Genomic DNA, 21453 nt, shown 5'->3' with positions numbered 1-21453 from the left:
TAAATTTAAGAAGATGTTAATGTGGGCCAAGACACTCTTCTTTTGGTGAATGTAGTTAAATCCAATTGGCGGCTGGTCACAAGTGGTGTTCCCCAGGGCTCAGTGTTAGGGCCAGTCTTGTTTAATATCTTTATCAATGATCTGGATGAGGGGACTGAGTCCACCTTCAGTAAGTTTGCAGATGACACCAAATTGACTAGTAGTGTCAATCTACTCAAGGGTAGGAAGGCTTTACAGAGGGACCTGGACAGGCTGGATTGTTGGGCCGAAGCCAACGGTATGAGGTTTAACAAGGCCAAGTGCCAGGTCCTGCACTTGGGTCAAAACAACCCCATGCAACACTACAGGCTTGGGGAAGAGTGCCTGGAAAGATACCTGGCAGAAAAGGACCTGGGGGTGCTGGTTGACAGCTGCCTGAACATGAGCCAGCAGTGTGCCCAGGTGGCCAAGAAGGCCAACAGCATCCTGGCTTGTAGCAGGAATAGTGTGGCCAGGAGTAGGGAAGTGATCATGCCCCTGTAATCGGCACTGGTGAGGCCACACCTCAAATACTGTGTTGTTTTGGGCCCCTCACTACAAGAGGGACATTGAGTTGCTGGAGCATGTCCAGACAAGGGTAACAAAGCTGGTGAAGGATCTGGAGAATGTGTCTTATGAGGAGAGGTTGAGGGAGCTGGGGTTGTTTAGCCTGGAGAAGAGGAGGTCGAGGGGAGACCTTATTGCTCTCTACAACTACCTGAAAGGAGGCTGTAGCGTGGTGGGGGTTGGTCTCTTCTCCCAAGTTACTAATGATAAAACAAGAGGAAATGGCCTCAAATTGCATGAGGGGAGGTTTATACTATATATCTCAGGACATGTTTCTTCACTGAAAGGGTTATTAGGCATTGAAACAGGCTGCCCAGGGAAGTGGTTGAGTCACCATCCCTCGAGGTATTTAAAAGAGATGTGGATGTGGCACTTAGGGACATGGTTTAGTGGTGGACTTGGTAGTGTTAGGCTAATGGTTAGACTTGATGATCCTAAAGGTCTTTTCCAATGTAAATGAGTGTATGATTCTCTGATCCTCTGATATAAAGGCAGTACCCAGAGTAGAGTTTAGGTCTAGAATGAAACTGCTGCAGAACTGCTTCTAAAAACTTGTTACGCAAATGCTGAATAGACCTTAGGAGGATTGGTTACTGTACCTTCAATGATTTTCAATTTACTGGATTAGAAAAGGAGTAAAATATGCCACAGATAGTCACATCAGGGGAGGAACTTTTCAAACAAGGTGGCACTGGAGCTTCAGGTGGATTATCTCAAATTTGCGTTAAAGAGAATATGTGTCTATAAGCCAAGTGTCACAGTTGATGGCATTTGTGCTTTTGACTCCTCTTGGGTCACTGGTCTGCTACCGACAAGCCTCATCCTGTTAATATCCAGCCCATAGACCAGGTTCTGGTGGATGGGGTCCTGGGCCCCTCTGACATTACTCAGCAGGTCTGCCTGAGCAAATGACTCTGAGTCTTCCCTCTGGGAACTGTGACCAGCACAGAAATCCAGACAGATAAAACCAGAGCAAAGCATTCCTTAATCTCAGCTGAAGATGTCATACTAACAGAGGAATTGTTAACTGAATAGAAAGGCTATAATGCAGATCTGTCCTGCCTAAAGTTTGGGCAGGTCTAGCTAATACAGATGTCCATTTCTGAGAACTAATGATCAGTCTGTTTCCCCACAAGACCTGTGCCTCCAGTATGCTAGTTTGGGGAGCAGACTTCTCTGCCTTCAATTTGTTCTCTCCAGGTATTTCTTGAACCTGGTCACACTGGTTTATATAGCTGCCCAGGGACAAGGTGAGATTTCCAATCTGTCATCTAGTAAATATTATTGAGTGTCTTTCAGAAGTGTTCATCCACTGAAGAATATTTGAGAAAGAAGAAACCCTTAATATGCACAACATTGGAACATAGGCCTGTACCTGAATTAACCCCTGGTCATCATAATGTGGACAGATCCTCAGCATCCATAAAGTCCATAAAAGCCTTCAAGCCTTTTCCTGTGTAATTTATATTTAGCACTTCTGAATATTAGCTAAGAGACCCAGTCAGACAAAACAAATTATTAGTAGTACTCCATCCGTATACTTTCACCTATCCTCTCTGCCATTAGTCTTCATCATCCTCCGCCTACACATTTTCCTCTTTGCTTTGTAAAGAAGCTTCTTTAGGTAGCACACTGATAGATGTCCATTTTACTAAATATTATTAATACAGATGTTTATTTCCTATCTTCAAGGCACAGTTATGTCTGTTAAAGTTCTTACTTACTGTAATATGGGGCTCACATATTGTAATATGGGGAAAGAGGAATGGCTTATCTGCAGATAAATGGCTCTGAACACCTCTGAGAACTGAACCCCTTTCCCCTGTCATTGACATAAAGAAACTGCTCTGGTGGACCCTTGTAAATGTTTCTGAGCATAGATTCTTCAATTTGTAAAAGGCAATTGCAAGGCTCCTCCAGGTTTCACAAAAACAAACATTTTTGAACACCAGAACTTGCTTTATTGGGGCATAACTGCAGCATGCTAATTCAAGACCTGCAGATCAGTAAAAAGCAAGCTCCAGAATGCAGCAGTGCTCTCAGGGTTAGCCTTTACTGACTCTTCAATGGTTCAAACTATATTTTTAAAATGTATCTTACAGTCCTTTATTCAGACTATCAAACTACTTCAGAGTGGAAAGATAAAATAAAAGAGAAGATAGTCAATACTTCTTTTTTCACTGCATGTATTTGCGGGGGTGGAGGGAAATCTGTAGCTCCACTTTCACTGAAGATCACTGTGATCCTGATTCTTTGAAAACTACGAAGGCAGAAGGTACAGTCCTTTAGCTTATCTTCTGTTACTCTCCTTCAGTCTGTTTAGTTGCTGTATCCAGCAAGCTGTGGATGAGTGGGCTCTGGTTATTGTGGGGAGGGCTACCAGATGTGCTCTCCAAAATTTCTCCAAAGGGTGGTTTCAGAGTGTATTCCTACATTCTTCCATTTCTCTGTCATGTTTGGAGAGCAATTCTGTCCATATTTGGGATCATAGCACTGTTTGCATAGCTAATGGTAGCGGAACACCATTTTCAAGTGTCCAGCAAGGTAGGAATTGAGGAGTGGTTAGGAGCTGAACCTTGCAGTTCTTTGTGCATGTTTCATACTCCAGATTCACTAGCATGCTGTGACATGCTAGACTTCCCCATGCTTAGTAGTTTGACAACTATCCACCAACCATTAGATCGCTTTCTTCCATGTCATACTAGGTTTCATCATGCCTTTCTGTTCCTAATCAGATTTCTTACTGAACCTTTTATATTCCCTCCCAGCAGCATACTAGTGTATTCTCCTGGATACCCCTGGAGCTGTTTTGTTGCCCCCACTTTGCATCTCTCTTTTCCTCTACAGAAGGAGTTTATTATTATTATTAGTTAATATTAATATTAGTTTCTTATTCTTATTAGTTTCTTATTATTAACTTATGGTTAATACAACATCTGCCCACATCTCAGCCACAGAGCCCTGCTAGGACACGCCATAATGCTCAGCAGGGTCCATGTGTAGAAGCTTGTTCTTCTAAACAGCTTTACTGTTCCTTTATCATGATATGCATTTGCACAATATGCTTGCTTTCAGTCTTCTGTATCTTTCCTTCTTTCCTTCCTTTAAAGAATCAAGTTTTTTTCTCCAGAAAACAGGGACTTTCAGCTCAAGGTGAAGAAATTCAGTTTTGGTGTAGAGACAGGCACTAGGTACTAGATGTTGTGGACTGCAGTCTTAGAAGTTCAAGTTCATACCACTGGAGAATTCTTTGATGCTTTGAAACATAAGCTGAGCTTACACTTGTGAGTTTTTTGCCTAAGAAAAAGTTCATTTTTATTTACTTTTAGAGCAAAAGATATTACGACTCCCTCAAAGCCTATACGGGCAGGAGCTAAAAGTTCTCCCTTTTCCATATTCACGTCATTAGCAGCTAGCAGAAGAGCATTCTCGTCAATTTATGTGGTTCCGGTTCTTCATTTGCAGAGTATCTACAACAGATTGCAATCTGTTGACCTTAACCTCCCAAAACCAGAGAAAAGACTAAGTTTCACCATTGCTTTTAAAAAATCCTTAGAATGCATTTTCTGTAGTTGGCTTGAACACAGCTGCTCAGAACTTGACTATGTAAGGCCTATGGCTACTTAAAGCTCCCACTACTCCTAGACGCCACCACTAAGTCCTTTCTTTATGTCACTCACCTTCTCTCTCAAAAAAGATGGCCTTCAACATGTGTTGTATGTTTGTTTTATTTTAGCAGCCGCAATGCCTGGGCCACCAGGTCCTCCTGGAGAGCCAGGGCCACCTGCAACCAGGAATCTGGTAAGACAGCAAAATAAAGCAGCTTGCCATTGAAACCATTAAAACCTTGCTCCAAATCTTTTGTTGGTGCTGAGAGAGGTGGGAAAGCTCTGTCCTGTGTTTTTATTTAATAGAATGTTTTCTGGTTTTCTGAACCTCATAATTTTTCAGCAGGGAAACCATATAGCTGGGAAAAGTGATGAGAGGAGAAGTCTGTCCATTGCCATGTTAGTAACAGCCTATTGAAACAAATGCAAAGATTGATGGCATGCTAAAGGAATGGAAAAGTGCATATTCCATGTTCAAAGCAAAGTCGCTGAAGGAGTGTGGCAACTTAACATGCTGAGATACCAGAATAACTACTAAATGACCAGTTTCCATGAAAAAAAACACTTCGCATTACTTGATTAAAACCCAGTAATATAGGTCATTTGATTCTAAGAAGAAAACTGTAGATTTCCCTAGCAAATCTAAAAATTGTTGTGCCAGAGAATACATGCAAATGTTACTGTTTCCTTTTCTTACTGCATCAAATCAGAATTGTATCCCAGATGCCCATGCAGTAAAAATGACATCTAAGACTTCTGTCTTGTTAATTTCTAAATTAAATATTCATAGTTTCTGGGGGAAAAAAATTATTCAAGCTAGCAGAGGGGTTTCATTGCCATTTTTCCCTTTTCCACATTCTCACATTATGATAGAAAAGCATATTCGCTGGATATCTTTGGCAATCATTTAAGAATGCACTAATAAACAAGCAGACTTTCAGATCATCTACATCATATCAAATGAACTAACAAGAATCTGTATGTAAGTTTCTTAATGCTTTCCCACCACAGTGTCATACCTCTGCTAATTGCCTTTTCATATAGAAAATCAGGACCTGACAATGATTACAGATCAGGGGAGAAACAGCTGTTCAAAGACTGGTGCCCCAACACAGAGGACTGTAGTTACAGGCTGGGAGCTACTGTCTTAAATAGGAGATTTAGGCCTACTTAGGTCAAAACCAACATTAAAAAGCAATATTCAAATCTATAGGAGGGTCTGTGTGATTCATAAGGCATTAATATGCCTTCTGACACTGAAGAAATGAGAAAGAAATGACACTCAAGTGTCAAGATACGACACTCTCAAAAAGCTTGCCCCTGATTTTACACTATCTGCAATTATCAAAAAGATTGTAGAAGGAATCCATCTTAGAGAGGACTGTGTTCTTATCTTCAGGTGACAAAGACAGAGGCATTAGATGCATTGTCCATATCTGATAGGCATCAGTTTAAGCCTCCTGATGATTTATAAATGAGAGATTGAAAAATACTTGCTGTGTAAACTAGCAGCACCTGGAAACATAATGAAAGGGATGGAAGAAAACACCCTTAGAGAAAAGAAATTACAACACCACTAAGAAAAATATAACAGAAGCAAATGTATCTAGAATTGTGTGTGATATTTATAAACCTTATCAAATATCTTCTGACCTCTGCCATTTTGGTCTAGCATGCTAAACCGCAGAGGTGCAATGACCTTCACTCTGTGCAAAATTAACTATGGGTGTAGTTCTACTACAGTCCTTAGAATGGTGATGCTGGTATGCCAAAGTAGCAAGATATTTATGTTACTGAAGCTTTTTGTGTGAAATGACATAAAACTGACTTTATGAGCATTGCATGCAGAAGAAGCCTTGGCATTTGTGTTCAAATGAGACTTTAACAATTTAACTTGCAAAATGTTTTGTATGTCTGATGAACCATGTTTCATTTTCCTACTTGACAGGTTACAACATTCCGAAACATTGAGGGTATGTTGGAGAAAGTTCATTTTGTAGCAGAAGGTACGCTAATCTATCTGAGTGAAACCAGTGAGGTTTTTATCCGTGTTCGAAATGGATGGAGAAAATTGCAGGTACTATTGCACTGTGTCCTAATCCTTTCCAACTCCCCTACTCAAAGTGGAGTTGTTGCCGATAATTTTTACAGGGGTGGAGAAGTATGGGTGCAAAGATTCCTTTTTTCAGTTCAGCACCTCCTGGTGATACGGTTTTGTTTGCTTTTCCTTTTGGGTTCTTTCAGCTTGGTGAGCTAATTCCTATTCCTGCTGACAGCCTTCCTCCTCCAGCCATATCAAGCCATGTAAGTACAAAATATTGGACTGTGAAAAACTGAGTCTAAATGTGCAAAAACAGGCAATACACTTGGCAGAAGTTGCAGGCAGATCCCTGCACAACATGGTTTTCCACTAAGCCTTGTCAGTTCAAAATAAGCATCCTACAACTACATAAGCTTGCAAATCGGTTTGCACTGGCTAGTCATCTGTTTCCGTTATCTTCTGAGACTCCAAACAGAGACAAAGCAGCATCTACAAAAAGCAGAACAAAGCAAGCTGCCTAAAAAAACCCGAAAAAAACAGTATTCTGTTTCGTAACACTGAAGTCAGTCATATCAAGCCCTGTTCCCTTTCAAGAAAACTCAGAAAAGTGTTTCTGAAGAGCAGGTTTTATTTGAAAGATTGTATTAGAAATTAAATTATTTTATTAGGAAGGAAATATTATATTTGGTGTATTCAGGGTGCATCATCATCACCTGCATGTAGCTTATCCCACAGTGTGCTGAAGGTCCATTCTAAAGCCTCAATTGTTAGTTTGTACCAGACCCCATTCTGCAGGTTATTGTACCAACCTGCATGCAAACATGCTCTCTGTCCCAAAAAATCACAGGAGGATGAAAACCAAGAAGGGAAGGGTATAGAGAACAGCCTCACTGATGACAGGTAAATTGACCTGACTGCTGAGATAATAAAAGGGCAAGAGAGTGCCAGGAAGGAGCAGTGAGAAGAAAGATGGTCAGAAAGAAATTTTAAAAAGTTAGAGTAGGTCAGAAAGACATGCACTACTAAAAATCTCCCAGTGCCCTGGGAAAATGCTTAGACCTCACATTATAATAAATCTTCTGCAACCTCCAGCTGACACCACATCAGTTTCCCAACTGCTACAGTCAGTGGCTTGTTACTCATACTGACCACAACTAGAGAAGAAAACTTTGCCGATCCTGAAACAGCTCTGAAGATCATCAACCTTCTGGTCTCTACATGCCAATTGCTTAGGAGAGGGAATTACCGAGGCCTTGAGAAATATCCCCACCCACTACATTTTCTCTTTCCACATCCTCCTCACCCTTTCAGTTTTAATTTTCGTGCACTGGTCTGCTGCCCCTGCCAAGAGCAGGCTGCTTCCATCCAGGACTCCAGGTGTGATCCGGAGCTGACACCAGCTCTGACAGAGCACTGTGGAATGGGTACACTCAGGTCTAGCAAAGCAACTCTGGCCAGGACAGCTTTCAGACACATGTGATACACCAGATTGATGGTATCTAGATAAAGTGTTCTGGCTACACAGTTTGCGTGTATTTTTCAGAGGTAGAGCAGTTTCTGATTCTCCAGTGTTAAATGTTTGCTTTACTTAGAAAAACATTGAGTGTCTAAAATTCTGATCTGAGTAACATGTTTAACATTTCTCTTTGCATGTGTTAAAATAACAGGGATTTCAGTCTCTTCCAGCACTGAGTCCAATATCAAGTATGAACAATGGAAAACCAGCAGTAAGTATGAGATCTGTATTGCAACTGCATAGCTGTGGATTGAAATGTGACAGTTTGCATCTTGAGGGAGATTTATGATATTTCCTCTTCAAATTCATGGGTTTTACTTTAGAAATTTACAAATACACTTCTTTAACTGGTTTAGACATCTCAGAGACATTTTTCAATTTTTTTCCTCCAAACCTATTTTCATAGCCCCTTTCCCATTTCAAATAGTAAAAGTAACATCCTGATTCTGAGTTAGGAATACCTCTTCACTTAATAATTGTACCTACAATAGACAGTAATTTTTTAGATAACAATAGTATCACAATTAAATCATTAAAATATTCATTAGAATATTTTCTATCTTCATGGGGCTGTTTTAGATAGATGCTTTAAAATCTAAGCCTTCATTTAAAATACTTTAAAATATTTAGACAAAGAAAGCAAGGTAACTGAGTTATATCGGGGTGGGGGAACAAAAATTAGTTCTTGCATCTGTACTCTCTGATTGAAGCATGCTACTTCTGGTATTTGATAACAGTGAATTTCTAAATGGTAGATGGCAACTTCTTGCTACTTATTTCCATGCTTGTAGGATGTGGGGTGTTGTTCATGTGATAACGCCAAGAATTCTGCTTAAAAATATTAGCTGCTTTTAAAAGAATTTTGGTTTTCAGAAGAATATAATCTTCATGGTTTCCTTAATAGTCAAAGATAAATAGATATTTCTGCTATGCGTCTCATAGCTTGAAGAAATGTAATGTTACGGCAGCAAATAACTTTCATACCTGGTATGGAAGGTACTAATTCTTGTGCTGGCAGGAGGAGGGTGGGTCTAGTTTGTTCCCGGTATATGTCTTCCTAGTATTATAAACTTAAAAAGAAAACGGTGGCTTTTCTTCTTTTTTTTTCTCCAGCTGCATCTGGTGGCTTTAAACTTGCCATTTGCTGGTGACATGCGAGCAGATTTTCAGTGTTTTCAACAGGCCCAACTAGCAGGCTTGACGTCTACCTATAGAGCGTTCCTCTCATCACATTTGCAAGATTTGGCCACAGTTGTCAGAAAAACAGACCGATACCATTTACCAATAGTCAATCTTAAGGTAAAAATGAGTGCTTAGTACTTGTTATATTAGAATAGGCCCAAAATCTTGGAAAATGGCAAAAGCAGAAAGTTTCAACCCAAACTGCATTTTATAAAGAAGCAGCTTTGCTTCATATTTCAGAGACAGGTTCAAGAAACAAAGAAGTAGTGGTAATGTAGAAAGTTACAAACTCTCACATTTCCTTCTCATTTTCAAGGGTTGCTTATTTCAATACCCTAATGCTAATGGTAGTAATAAAGCTATGAGAACAGCCTGCTTCGAGCAGATTGCTGACAAAGCAACAGCATGATATTCGGCTTTCTGGATATTTTTTATATGAGCAGGGAAAGTGCATCCCCATTTCTCAGTGACAGCTATTATGTTCTACCTTCTAGTACAATCACAGAGTATAGTAGGCCAAAATGTCTGGTTTTCTCATTTCTAAAGATAAAGGCAAATTCTGTGCTTAGGAGTGATGCTGGATTTACCCCAATGAAATGGAGCAGGAGAGTCTAGAGCATGAGTCATTTTGTGGTCTCACATAAACAGACACACTCTAAAACTAAGGAAAACAAACGATGTCTCTGAGCTTTGGCTGGCTCCCAGAGCAAACGGCCAAAGAAACCTACAGGAATAACACGTGATGCTTGGAAAACGCTGAACGGATGCTGCTCTGAAGTGCATGCAAATACAGAGCCTTGGAGACAGATTTGTAAAGACAATATTGTTTCAATTTTGTGTAGAAAAACTCAAAAGCAGGTTGAGAGGTAGCCTGATGCAAAGCTTTTCCCTTGAATATTTGCAACAATTTTCACAAAATTGTGACCTCAACAAAAGTTCCAATACAAATTATCCCTATTTTTTCTCTGTAGCTACAGTAGTTATAAGCAATTTTTCAAACAACCCTTTAGACAGCTAGGAGGAAAAGGACAGTGGAAATTGAGATGATCAAGCTGAATATTTGGAGTGACAATAGTACAGAGATGCACCTGTGAGGCAAAGGCGTGGATCAGAGAGCTATTAGCATGGAGATGATAGATGAGACAAGTTTGTTCAGAAGCATCGTGCAGAAACTGATGTGAAAGCTGGAATCGTAAATGTTCTTGAATGCAAATAAGGTTTGAAATGTATAGATAAGTCTATAAAAGTCAGGTATGGTGTGGATTTTGAATTTGTTCTGTTTGTAAAAGTGGCTTTGAAACTTTAACAGGGAGAAATACTTTTCAATAACTGGGAATCCATATTTAATGGAAATGGTGGACAATTCAACATTCATGTTCCGATATACTCCTTTGATGGGAGGAATGTCATGACCGATCCATCTTGGTGAGTTTACATTACCATTTATAAGTTTTACGTGACATTTATTTTTACCAAATAGTAAAAGCAGCAATACCTGGGGCTACTAGAAATGTGACAAAAATTTCTCCCTTTCCTTATGCTGTCCTTCCTTTCCATTTCTAATAGCCTGTGAATGGGATATCAGGTTGTGTTCTCATTTTCTTCCTCTCCTTTCCATCTTCGTCTTTCCCTGCCCACTGTTTGCTTCAAGCAGTAGGAAAGCAGAAATACAGGTCACCACATATGTAGGTATACAGTTGAACAAAGCAAAAAAAAAAATATACTTTTTCAGGAAATAACTTCTTAACATTACCTTTCAGGCCTCAAAAAGTAATATGGCATGGTTCAACTGCAAATGGGATCCGACTGGTTAGCAACTACTGTGAAGCCTGGCACACAGCTGATATGGGAGCTATGGGACAAGCATCACCACTGAAGATGGGGAAACTTCTTGATCAGAAAGTATTTAGCTGTAGTAACCAGTTTATTGTTCTCTGTATTGAAAACAGTTTTGTATCTGATCCCCAAGGAAAATAATTCACCTGTTGCACATAGGAATATTCCATTTTATGACAGAAAAAGCTGACACTGAAATTGCATTTGTAATGATGTAAATATTTTATTTTTTGTAATTGCACATTTCAGGAAAAAATAGCCAAAGAAAACATACCTCAACACAAACCGCATTCCAGTTAGGTGAAACATCCAGTGCACATGCAGCTGACTTAAAGCCCTTCTTCCCACTTGAACCCTACATGGTTCAAAGTTTGCCAACAATTAACTCACAGCCCCTTGTCTTTCTGGCTGAGCTGAAGATCACTTAAGGGCACAAGTCAAATGTGGTCTGTGAGGAAGATCCAGTAGCCTGTGTCATAAGCAGTACGGCTCTGCAAGGCTGCTGCTTCTTCACAGTTGGGAAACGGCATGCTCTATGCTCTTCTTTTCACTTGCATAGATTTTGAATACCCAAGGCACTATTCATATACATGTATATATACATACTAACCCTGAGCAAATAATGGGAAGCTGTTACATCTTACAGGGCTGAAATTTTCAAAAAAGCTTTGAGAACAAAGGTGCTCTCCTCCTTGGAGTTTCAGTGGAAGCTGAATACTTAACTCCTGTAAGCTTGTGTGGATCGCAGCCTGGTGCTTACACATAAATTTAGCAGCTTCCACATCTTGCTTCAGTTTTTTTCTTTGCAGATTCTAGGCATACGGCTTTACGCAGGAGTGAATTTCACCTAGACAAAATCTGGTCCTTATTTTGGTGCTATTATTACCAGGAAACATGGAGCTATGTTAATAGAAAACATCCTGTTTTAATGGTACAACTGTGCAAAGTAAATGCAGAAAAACGAACCATCTGACCTTTATTTATTTCATTGCATATTAGAGGAAGTAATTTCCTGTTGTGGCAAACTGCTGAATGAAAGATGTCTGTCATGGTCTCTTTAAAATAGGCTCTAGACATTGTTAGCCTACTAAGTTATATGTAAAGTGATTTTCTTTTTTGTGAATTTACCCTTCTGGCATTCAGATAATTAAAGAGTCCTTAATATAAAATAACAGCAGCAATGGATAGGAATGTCAGTAAATGCTAATATTCTTCACAAACAGTATCACCATAATATCTGAAGTCTTTTGCCTATATATTTGTCTACTGCATACTTTAAACAACATATTTACTTATATTTTATCAGGCAATAACTATGGAGGTCAAACTCCACATTATAATTTTTAAGATTTGATCTAGAGTCTGTGTTGGAAATACATGTTCATTTGCTGACAAATAGAGTATTAAATTACTAGACAGCTACCTTCAAAAGACAAAAGCAAATCACACTCATTATACTAAACTGATATAATTATGTAATATAATATTGTGAAATCCAGCTTTATTTTTCCAATTTACTATAAAAGCTTATTTCCCAGGGTCAGCTGAATCATATCTTCTTTTTCTTCGCGGAAGAGTAATGACTTCATTATTACAACATGGTAATGAGGCAAAAACAGTCTATATTATATTTAAAATGCATGCATAACGATTCACTGCACTTATTTATAGTCCATTTGCCTAAAATGCTGAGCACTCTTGTGAAATGCCAAATTCCTTCAGTTCACACAGTTGGAAGAGTTGTATACGTACAGCGGGGTTTCACTCTGAGTCACAGAAGGTTCAAGGGGGAAAATAAAATGTTTTTATGTGCTTCCAGCAGGAACCATCTACCTTTAATCTTTTGTTGGCAGACCCTGAGCTCAGCCAAGTCATGGCCAGCGCGGTTCATGCTTGCAGCCAGTCATCACCCAGTCATCACTGTCAGCTCTCGCTCTTCCACTCCTGAGCTAGAGCCAGCAGCTGGGGAGCTGGCTGTTTCTTCGCCTAGAATTGCAGCGACAAGAGGTGGGGGGGAGATGGGATCTCACAGAAGAGCTGTGTGAAGAGGTGGGAGACAGGCAGTTTTTAGGAGTTACTGAACTAGTGTTTAGGTTGGGCCCAGCAAAAATGCATCCAGAATTCTGTTTGTGCTGATCCTTTCACAGGGCTAAACCCTCTCTGTATCCTGAAGAGCTGCTAGAGCTTAGCAGAGAACTGAAATGGTTAAGCACCAACAATGAGATGATAAAGAACTCTCAGTGGTTGTTTCCCACCTATAACATTAATCTGCAGCCTAGAGGAATTTATTGCGCACTCTTCAACTTAATACAGAGCATGAACCATGCATCGTCTGGGCTGCTGTGGTGCTGAGTTCACATGCCAGCAGGAGAGCTAGCTTTCCAAAGAATGCCATGAGACATCTGTTATAAAGATGAGGTTTATCTTGGAAAAGACACTTTTTGACAATTTAACCAAAACAGTGAGGTTTTTTGTACTCCCTAGTATAATTGAAGAGAAACAGTAATATTCATCGAGGATATGACAGAGAAAAAATTGGCTCACTGCTTAAAAATAAATTATTAAAAATAAATTAGCTTTCCCTATCAAGGCAGAATACATTTTTCAGAATTATTCCAAAACAAAGGTCTGGTGCACTTGAGGAAGAACATTTGCTAATTCAGGTAAGGAACGGTGTATAAAGCAAATGAATCACCAAAACGAGCACCAGAGCAAGGCTGGAAAGAGTAACTGCACTAGAAACCAATATAGCAGTCTGAATTAATTAAATTGGAGTATCAGCCAAATAAGAGGAAGGTTGAAAACATCCATTTTTTCGAAGATGTGATGCACTTCAAAAGGAAGAAGTTTATACACAGTAAATATAGAGATGAAAATCTTATAAACCATCAGAACCCCGGGGCTGGTTGATGAATAAAATACAGCAGATCTATTTCAGCTATTGGAATAAGTATTTCTAGAAACCAAGCTGACAGATTTGTCTTCATATGACTTGTAGGTACAAGCTACCACAACAGAATCTTCCTTTAAATCAAGAAAGATCCTCAGCGGGGTTTGCGCTTCTGCAAAAGAATCAGGTCTCCATTAAAAATAATTACAATTTAATTTTAATTAAGCTGGTGCTTAACCTGAAAAAAAAAAAAAAGAAAAAAAAAAACAACCAGAAAAGCCCCAGTAAGGTCCAGGAAAAGTTAATAACCATTGAAAAAGGAATATTGAATTGTTACTGGAGAGATTCACCTATTTATCAGGGATACTTTGGGGACGGTGCAAAATGCAGGAATACATAGTTGAATGCTCATTAAGGATTCTAAGTTAAAAGAATTTTTTGTTATGAAGGCAAATTGGCACGTGAATTAAAAATTTACTTTGAATATACCACTCCAAATTGGACTTTGTGAGAATCACACAACAGTTTTCAGTGGAAACATCACTTTTTACTGCAATGTTTTACTGATTTTATTAAATTTCACAACAAACTTCAGTACAAAGAAAGCAGCAGGAGACATTAACTATGTCGTTTTCAAAAGACATGCTTTCGTTCAAAGCATTTTTGTTCTAATTTATTTGCTCCTTAATAATCAAAAGGAATTAAGACTCCTCAGCAACAAATGAAAACATTTTTTCATTGTTTTACCTCGTATAGGACCTTTCTTTTTAAGAAGTGCTAATATTGCTGCAGATCGCTGCCCAAAATAAAAAAAAACCCACCTGTTGTCTTCACCACTTTATGCAGCCAGAAGGGCAAATGTGTACTTATAAGTTGTTAGCTCATTAGAATTTTGAAAGCAGTTCAACACAGTCAATAACAAACATCTGGCTGAATTGACTGACCATACCCAAAGCACCTTGTGGTATCATGCAATGATCTTTAAAATGATCTTTTGACTTGAAATAGGAAGGGTTGGGATCTTTTTTTCTTCTGGATTTGTAGGACATCCTTCCAAATTGTTTAAAAGTTGGTGTGGGATAATATAACTTTTAATCTGATGAGGAAAATGGGGGAAAGTCATGTTGGGAGAAAAGGCAGGAGTGTGCATGCACGCACGTATAAATGCAGGCGCACTCATCTCCAAAGACCTTTTTTCATCCTTGCCACCTCATACCCCATGGCTGTGTTAGTCTTCAACTGCCTGATCAGCTTCTTTGACCTCATGCACACAGGTAAACATTATATTAGGATGAAGGAATTTCTGACAATCAATTTACAAATCTGAGCCCAACAAAAATCTGGCTTACCCTCAACTCACTTTCCTAGAGTTCTGGTTTTCATCGTAGCAAATATTCCCCCACAAGGTCTTATTTGAACTGTGAATATAGGCAGTAGATCGCAGACACCCCACAATCCTGTTTTGGCCCATTGATTTTGTTAGCGGTTGGTAATCAGTAGGTCCTTTGCCTCTTTCAGTTCAGGGATCTTTTCTCTGTGCAGTTGCAAAGCATGACATGTTCTCATTGATCAGCAGTGTGCTGCTCTGCCTGGATGAACTGCAGTGAGACGAGCAGCTTCTCTTCTCATTGTTATTCTAAGCAAGCCAAACCTGTGAGTGTCTGCAGTGCAGCATATACACCTCAAAGGACTGACAATTAACAAAACTAGTCTTAGTGCAGTCAAAGACTGTCCAGCCTTGCTTCTGAGTTATGCATTCAGGTGAAACAGGAAAGAATGAGTTGCAGTATGTCCTGCTTTGAAGACTTCACAGTAACTCTTCTTTTGCATTGAGGTTTAGGTGTTCCTTCTGAATCATAGAATCACAGAATCATTAAGAATGGAAAAGACCTTTAGGATCATCAAGTCCAACCATCAACCCAACACCCCCAGGCCTCCTAAACCATGCCTTGAAGTGCCACATCTACATGTCTTTTAAATACCTCCAGGGCTGGTGACTCCACCACCTCTCCGGCCAGCCTCTTCCAATGCCTGACCACCCTTTCACTGAAGAAATATTTCCTAATATCCAATCTAAACCTCCCCTGACGCAACTTGAAGCCGTTGAAGTAACGCTTGCAATTCTTGATTTCATTCCAGTCCTCTGCCAGGAGAAGAGATTTTAAAGGAATTAGATGCTAGAATTGCAGTTTCACTTTGGTGTTCAAGTATTGGAGTATGAATGCATCTTAAAAAACATCTGATCAGGGTTTGGCTGTTATTTGTTGGTCTGGTATGTGGTTAGAGCCTACATTGTTCAGTTTCTCCCTGCTGTCTCTCCTTAATGTTTCAACAATAGCCAACCAGAGACAGAAATATTTCTAGATGAGCACCTACTTAAGAAAAGTACTTCAAGCACTTTGCTACTTTAACCTGAACCTAGCCTCTCATTTTAACCTGTCAGAGGGCTGCTGCTACTTGTTGTGTCTTAAAGGCCTGTTTTGCACCTCACTGCAACTTCCACTATTACCAGTTGATATAAACCTTTTACTTACCAGCTTCTCTTCCCCTGTACCCATAACGCAGAAAAACCTGTTCTACTCCTAAGTAATGGATATGTATACACAGCCTAATCTGGAGGTGCACGCAGATGGATGTCTCAGCTCTAGCAGTATTAGGCTTTCCTCGGGGGAGAGAGAACGGGAAGTCAGAACACATCTTCATCCTGTATGGGCAGGAGAGAGAAATGGAATGGGGCGTTTCTCATTTGTCCTTTCTTCCACCTCCTGATTGACCTCCTCCTTCACTTGTCCTTCCCCAACCATTTGCCTTTATTTAAAGCTTGTGCTGCTCCTCCACAGAAAAGCTGGGCACCATTCAGAGCTGCCAGCTACTCTGGTGCAGCATGCCGCATGTAAAAGTTCCACCTTTCATGTGGATCTTCTGCACGGTTTTCCACAGCACCCAGATAAACACTGAAGGCCAACTTCCATTTGTGTGTGCTTTGCTGGGAGCACTGGGTACAGTGGTAGGATGGTAGGGAGTCCAGAGATGTCCCTTTGGGACCAACAAGAAACCACAACTCCTCCTCTCCTTACAAAGCAGCTAACCTCCCTGCGTGTTCCTGCAAAGTACTATACTGGAGCTCTTTCAAGCTCAGGGCACAGAATTAGAGACAGCACACGCTGTGGGTATTTCTACATGTGAAGTCAATTCAGCATCACACCCTGGTGTTGATCAGGGGTAACATTATAACCTGCTTTCCTCAGCTGGTCTCAGGGGTACTGGTGATGCTTCTGCGGAAAGCGGGGTGACAGCCCTGTCTGACCTTACAAGGAGTACCTAAGATCACCTGCAAATTCAAATTCAAGCCAGGATGATGATGACAATGCCTCTGCAGGAAAGGTAGTTTTGTATGCTGCATTTCAAGTATGTTCATATGAGCAGCAGCAGGGGACTGCCAAACAGCCGTGTTTCTGTTGGTACCAATACCACCTCACAGTCATTTTATTTGGCCTTCTTTGGTTCCAGGCATATTCACCAAGATCCTAGCTACAGTAATGGCTTGCTACCTGAAAAACATTATCTCCCTGCTAAGTTAGAGGATGGGTTGGTGTTAACGTCCAAAAAACAGTTCACTGGTGTTTAGCTTTGCTATAGAGTTTCCTATTTTAACTCAGCAGGCTCCAATGTCTCAACTGAGTCTAGTTACATCTCTGAGGCTACAACTATACTATAAAATTATCAGGGTCAGGGTACAGGCATTAGTACCAATAGCATGACTGATTGCTGAACTATTCCCTGTCACAGTACTGGTCAGTGCCATCTGTAAACCTTCCAGCCGCTGCCTTGGCGTATGTTTTGGGAGGGCAGCATGTGCCAATGACTACTGCTGTGGATAGTTTGAAGGAGCCACCCTATTTTGGAACAGAAAGGTTTAATTGTACTCACAGGTGCTTGATCATTGTGCCTGGTCTCAGGGCTAACTGGAGTCCTTATCTAACTGAAAGCTGTAGAGGGACTGCAGGACACGCATGTCTGATACTCATGGGGCAGACACCGATACATCTTTGTGGCTTTTTGCCATGAGTAAAATATATAACCCTTGTGCAAACATCCATTCACATAGTCCATATGTCTAGACTGCATTCATACAGGGAACCCTCCTAAAGCTGTCATTGCCCTACACAAATGCTCCCATGCTGTATATAGATATATTGTGCCATCCCATTATCTTCACCTCATTCAACAATGATGAGGACCTTGCTTGGGGCATGGAGTGGCTGTTCACACAGCTGGGAAGTTTCAAATCTGTGAGAAAGAAAGGGCCCTGGTATGGTCATCCTGTACAACTGATAGCTAGTACCATGATGTCTCACATTAGCAAACAGGACAACACAAGACATTTGCCCATGTCCTTTACTCCAGCACCTGGTGGATCAGGCATCATGTTTATGTATGTACAGTCTAGCCATTAGGAGGACTGAACAGCTTCCGATTCTAGAGTCAGCAGCATCTTCTCAATTACTCTTTTCAGAGTCTAGAGGTGTGCTGAGATTTGCCTGAGATACCAAAAATGAGTTCCCAGAATCATCCCACCACCCTTTCAGCCAGCCTATCAAAAGCCTTCCTGACATCAAACACTCACAAGTCAAGGTCTTTCAAACATATCATGTGGCTGTTTGCCTCCACTGTTGGGATATCCAAAGCCAAAACAACAGTTAAGCTTATTGGCTAACAGGTTGTAAGGTTACACTAAAATTTGTTATGGCAGAGATGATCTGAGTAATTACAGCATACAGCACTTACAAAGCTTGAGTACTGGGGAGCTCATTTACATGCGCTTTCATCCTTGAGGCTGCAGAATGCCCGTCTTGATCCCTGTTTTCATCCAGCTGAAGCTTACAGAAATTCAGAAGACTGCTGTTTGTGCAAAGGGTTCAGATCCAGCCAAAGCTGATGCCATGCATTAATCCACATGAATTAGAAATGGACGTGCAGACTGTTACTCAAAAGTAAAAAAAAAAAACCAGCCTTATTAATAGCCAGAGATCATTGAGATTCATAGACTGAATGTGTATTCACTATCTCTCTCCCCGCTTTCTGGTAGCTTGATATGTCTTAGAATGGTAGAATAATTTAGATTGGAAGTGACCTCAGAAGGTCATCTAATCTAACTCCCTGCTCAAAGCACAGCTAAGCTAACTTCAAAGTTAGATCTTCTCAAATTGCAGGCAGAGGAACTGAAAGCACAGCAGTGTGCTCAGATGTTTATGCCTCCATTTTAAGAAGGCAAGAAGCTGGTATCAGTGCATGTGCCATGATACTCTTCTGTTACGGCAGGGAAGTATCTAGTTAATAGAGATAATTGTCCCCAAAACCGGGATAAATTTGTGGCCTGGGCCTCTCAAAATATATCTCCTGAAGAAAGGCCTCTGCTTTTACCGGTAAAGAGTTGGGGGAGAGAAGCAAGCTAAGTTAGTTACATCTAACTCAGTCACCTCCTAATGTCCACATTTTTTTTCCTGAGAAGAAGTAGAGTCAACCTTCCCAACCTAGCTATTGATGATATATCAGAGGTCACTGCACATGCTAGCAAAGACCCTAGTCTCAATTGAATGCCGCATAATGGCAGATAATAAGCTACTCATTCTGTCAAAGTCAATGAACCACAGTATCTTCCTTACAAAAACCCAACTGCTCTTCAGCAGGAGAAAAGGTCAGGAATACTGATGAATAGCCTGGAGGAGGGATCAAAATAGTCACTTACAGCTGTATGTGCTTTTACTGGTACACTCACTAGGACATAAGGTGGGAAGGGAGAAGGGTAATACAAGTCAAAAGGATTGGGGAGTAGGAAAAATAAAGCACTGAAGTTGTGGTGAACTCTATGAATGAGGAGTTAGAAGAAAATAGCAAATTATGAGCTCTGTGTAGGATCTTTAAAAGTGACTCTGAAGGCAGTAAACAAGCTAGTCTACAGGCTGGAGCTATAAAAGGGACGGTAAACTCAGAGGTGTTTGTGAAGAACAGCCTAATAGATGTCAAACACTGTGACGAAAAGGATTTATGTATCCATGTCCAAAGCTCATGATCGTCCGATTTCCCCTCAGCCACTGATAAATATCCATAGGCAACTATGCTTTTTGGGCAATTAAAGAGCAAGAATCTCTTTCTGTACCCCATGAATAAGAATCCACAGACACCGAAATAGCTCCAGTAGGAAGGACTCAGAGTAGCACTCCAAATATCCTTAGTCTTTCAAATAAAGTCTGTGAGCATAAATCCCTTGGGCATTAAACCTCTATTTCCCAGTAGGATGATGGATTAAAAGGTAACAGCTCCCAGGTATACTTTTGCAGAAAAGCCTGATTCTGCATAGAAGCTTAGCTATGTGGAGGGAGTGAAGAAGTTTAGACAACCCTTGGTGCCCTGCTTACAAGACTTTGTTAATTTTAAGTGAGTATCTCTCTATACATTGTGCAGAGAGCTTAAGCACCCAACAAAAAAAAACTATAGTGATAAGACCTGAGCTGCCAAAATCTAAAATAACTTATTTCTAAAGTATTGGAACTTATTTTAATCAAAATTATCTTTGATTAAATCTATTTAATCAAAAGTTAGGAAAGAAGTTAGTCCTAGTTCAGATGCAGAAGCCTAAACTTGTTTTAGCCCAAAGTGAAATACAGAGGATGAATGTGGCAACAAGCCACCTATTCCACTACTTCTGGGAGAACTTGTCAGTGTCTTTCATTACTATCGGTAGTGTACAGTAACAGCTGTGACTCTCCCATCCAAGGCAAATCAGAAGCATACAGAGAAGGAAGCGCAGGATGAAGATAGAAAAGCACAGAACAGGACAGGAACCTGCTGAGACCCAATTATGCCTTTATAGGTTTCAGTAGCAATGTACACATGGCATTTCAGATTCAAGTGCTTTATGGTGGCTACCTTTTCACAATATTTCTTCCTTGTTTTGCTCACAGGAAAATAATGTCCAGAGAACAACCGGGACTATTCATCAGCGGTAAGGCTGTCTGGAAAATCCCAGCTTCATATGTTACAAATGCTGCAATGGCTAAGGCATGGTATGGCCAAAGAGAAAGGGTGATCTCATGTTCATGGCAACAAACAGTGCCCAAAGGATCTAGATTCTGTCTCTGATTCACTCATGGAAGAAAAGCTCCATAGAAATTGATCCATTTTAGAGCAGGTTACAAACAGTGTGAGTAGATCAACATGCAATTCCATGAGAGTTAAAATTGACCTAAGTCAGTTCAACCAGACAGAAACACCTTCGTGCTCCACATCTTGCATTCTCCCTTGTGCCCACCCTTGTTATCATGAAGCTGCACAGACAGCACATCAGATGAAAAACAAACCCTGCAAAGTAAAAGAAACTTGCTCCTTGCTGATTAAGCTCTTTGATTTGGTTTCTGTGGTATAAGGTATGGGCAAGTATCAGCAGAAGGGAGGGCAGGATCACACAGCCACAGGTGCAGAGAACAATAGTGCTTGCTTATGTGGTTGAGGTACGGCACTCTGATGTACAGGCCACCTACTGAGCTGTGCGAATGAAACAAATTCTTGAGGAGCAGATCACTAAGTGGGCTCTGCTCATTTTGTGCACTGAATAAGGCAGGGATATCGCAAATACGATCACAAATTTTAAAAACATACTAAAATGTGTCAATCCAAGTGGAAATGGGGCATTGGTAACCCCAGTTCTGGCAATTTTGGGTGCTTTACTTCACAGCACTGAGCATTTTTTCTATTGTAGGCTTTTTGCATATGTATAATTTATGACATTTTCGTC

General features: G+C 40.4%; 1 protein-coding gene across 6 annotated transcripts in view; it reads left to right on the top strand.

Moving 5' to 3' along the window:
- The window catches only part of COL15A1 (collagen type XV alpha 1 chain), a 163026-nt gene extending 150718 nt beyond the window's left edge, over positions 1-12308 (top strand). For 5 of the 6 annotated variants that reach the window (XM_064443767.1, XM_064443771.1, XM_064443770.1 and 2 more), the window contains 7 exons: positions 4322-4386; positions 6142-6270; positions 6438-6497; positions 7902-7961; positions 8864-9049; positions 10242-10357; positions 10693-12308. In XM_064443767.1, the coding sequence (XP_064299837.1) occupies positions 4322-4386; positions 6142-6270; positions 6438-6497; positions 7902-7961; positions 8864-9049; positions 10242-10357; positions 10693-10909 (833 nt within the window). In that variant the 3' untranslated portion in view covers positions 10910-12308. The remainder of the gene's footprint in view (positions 1-4321; positions 4387-6141; positions 6271-6437; positions 6498-7901; positions 7962-8863; positions 9050-10241; positions 10358-10692) is intronic. The other variant, XM_064443766.1, reaches the window with a different exon arrangement.
- The last annotated feature ends 9145 nt before the right edge of the window (positions 12309-21453 follow it).

The sequence above is a fragment of the Phalacrocorax carbo genome, chromosome 2 (genome assembly GCF_963921805.1).
Source record: "Phalacrocorax carbo chromosome 2, bPhaCar2.1, whole genome shotgun sequence".
Lineage (NCBI taxonomy): Eukaryota > Metazoa > Chordata > Aves > Suliformes > Phalacrocoracidae > Phalacrocorax > Phalacrocorax carbo.
This window is presented reverse-complemented; position numbering and strand designations above follow the sequence as displayed.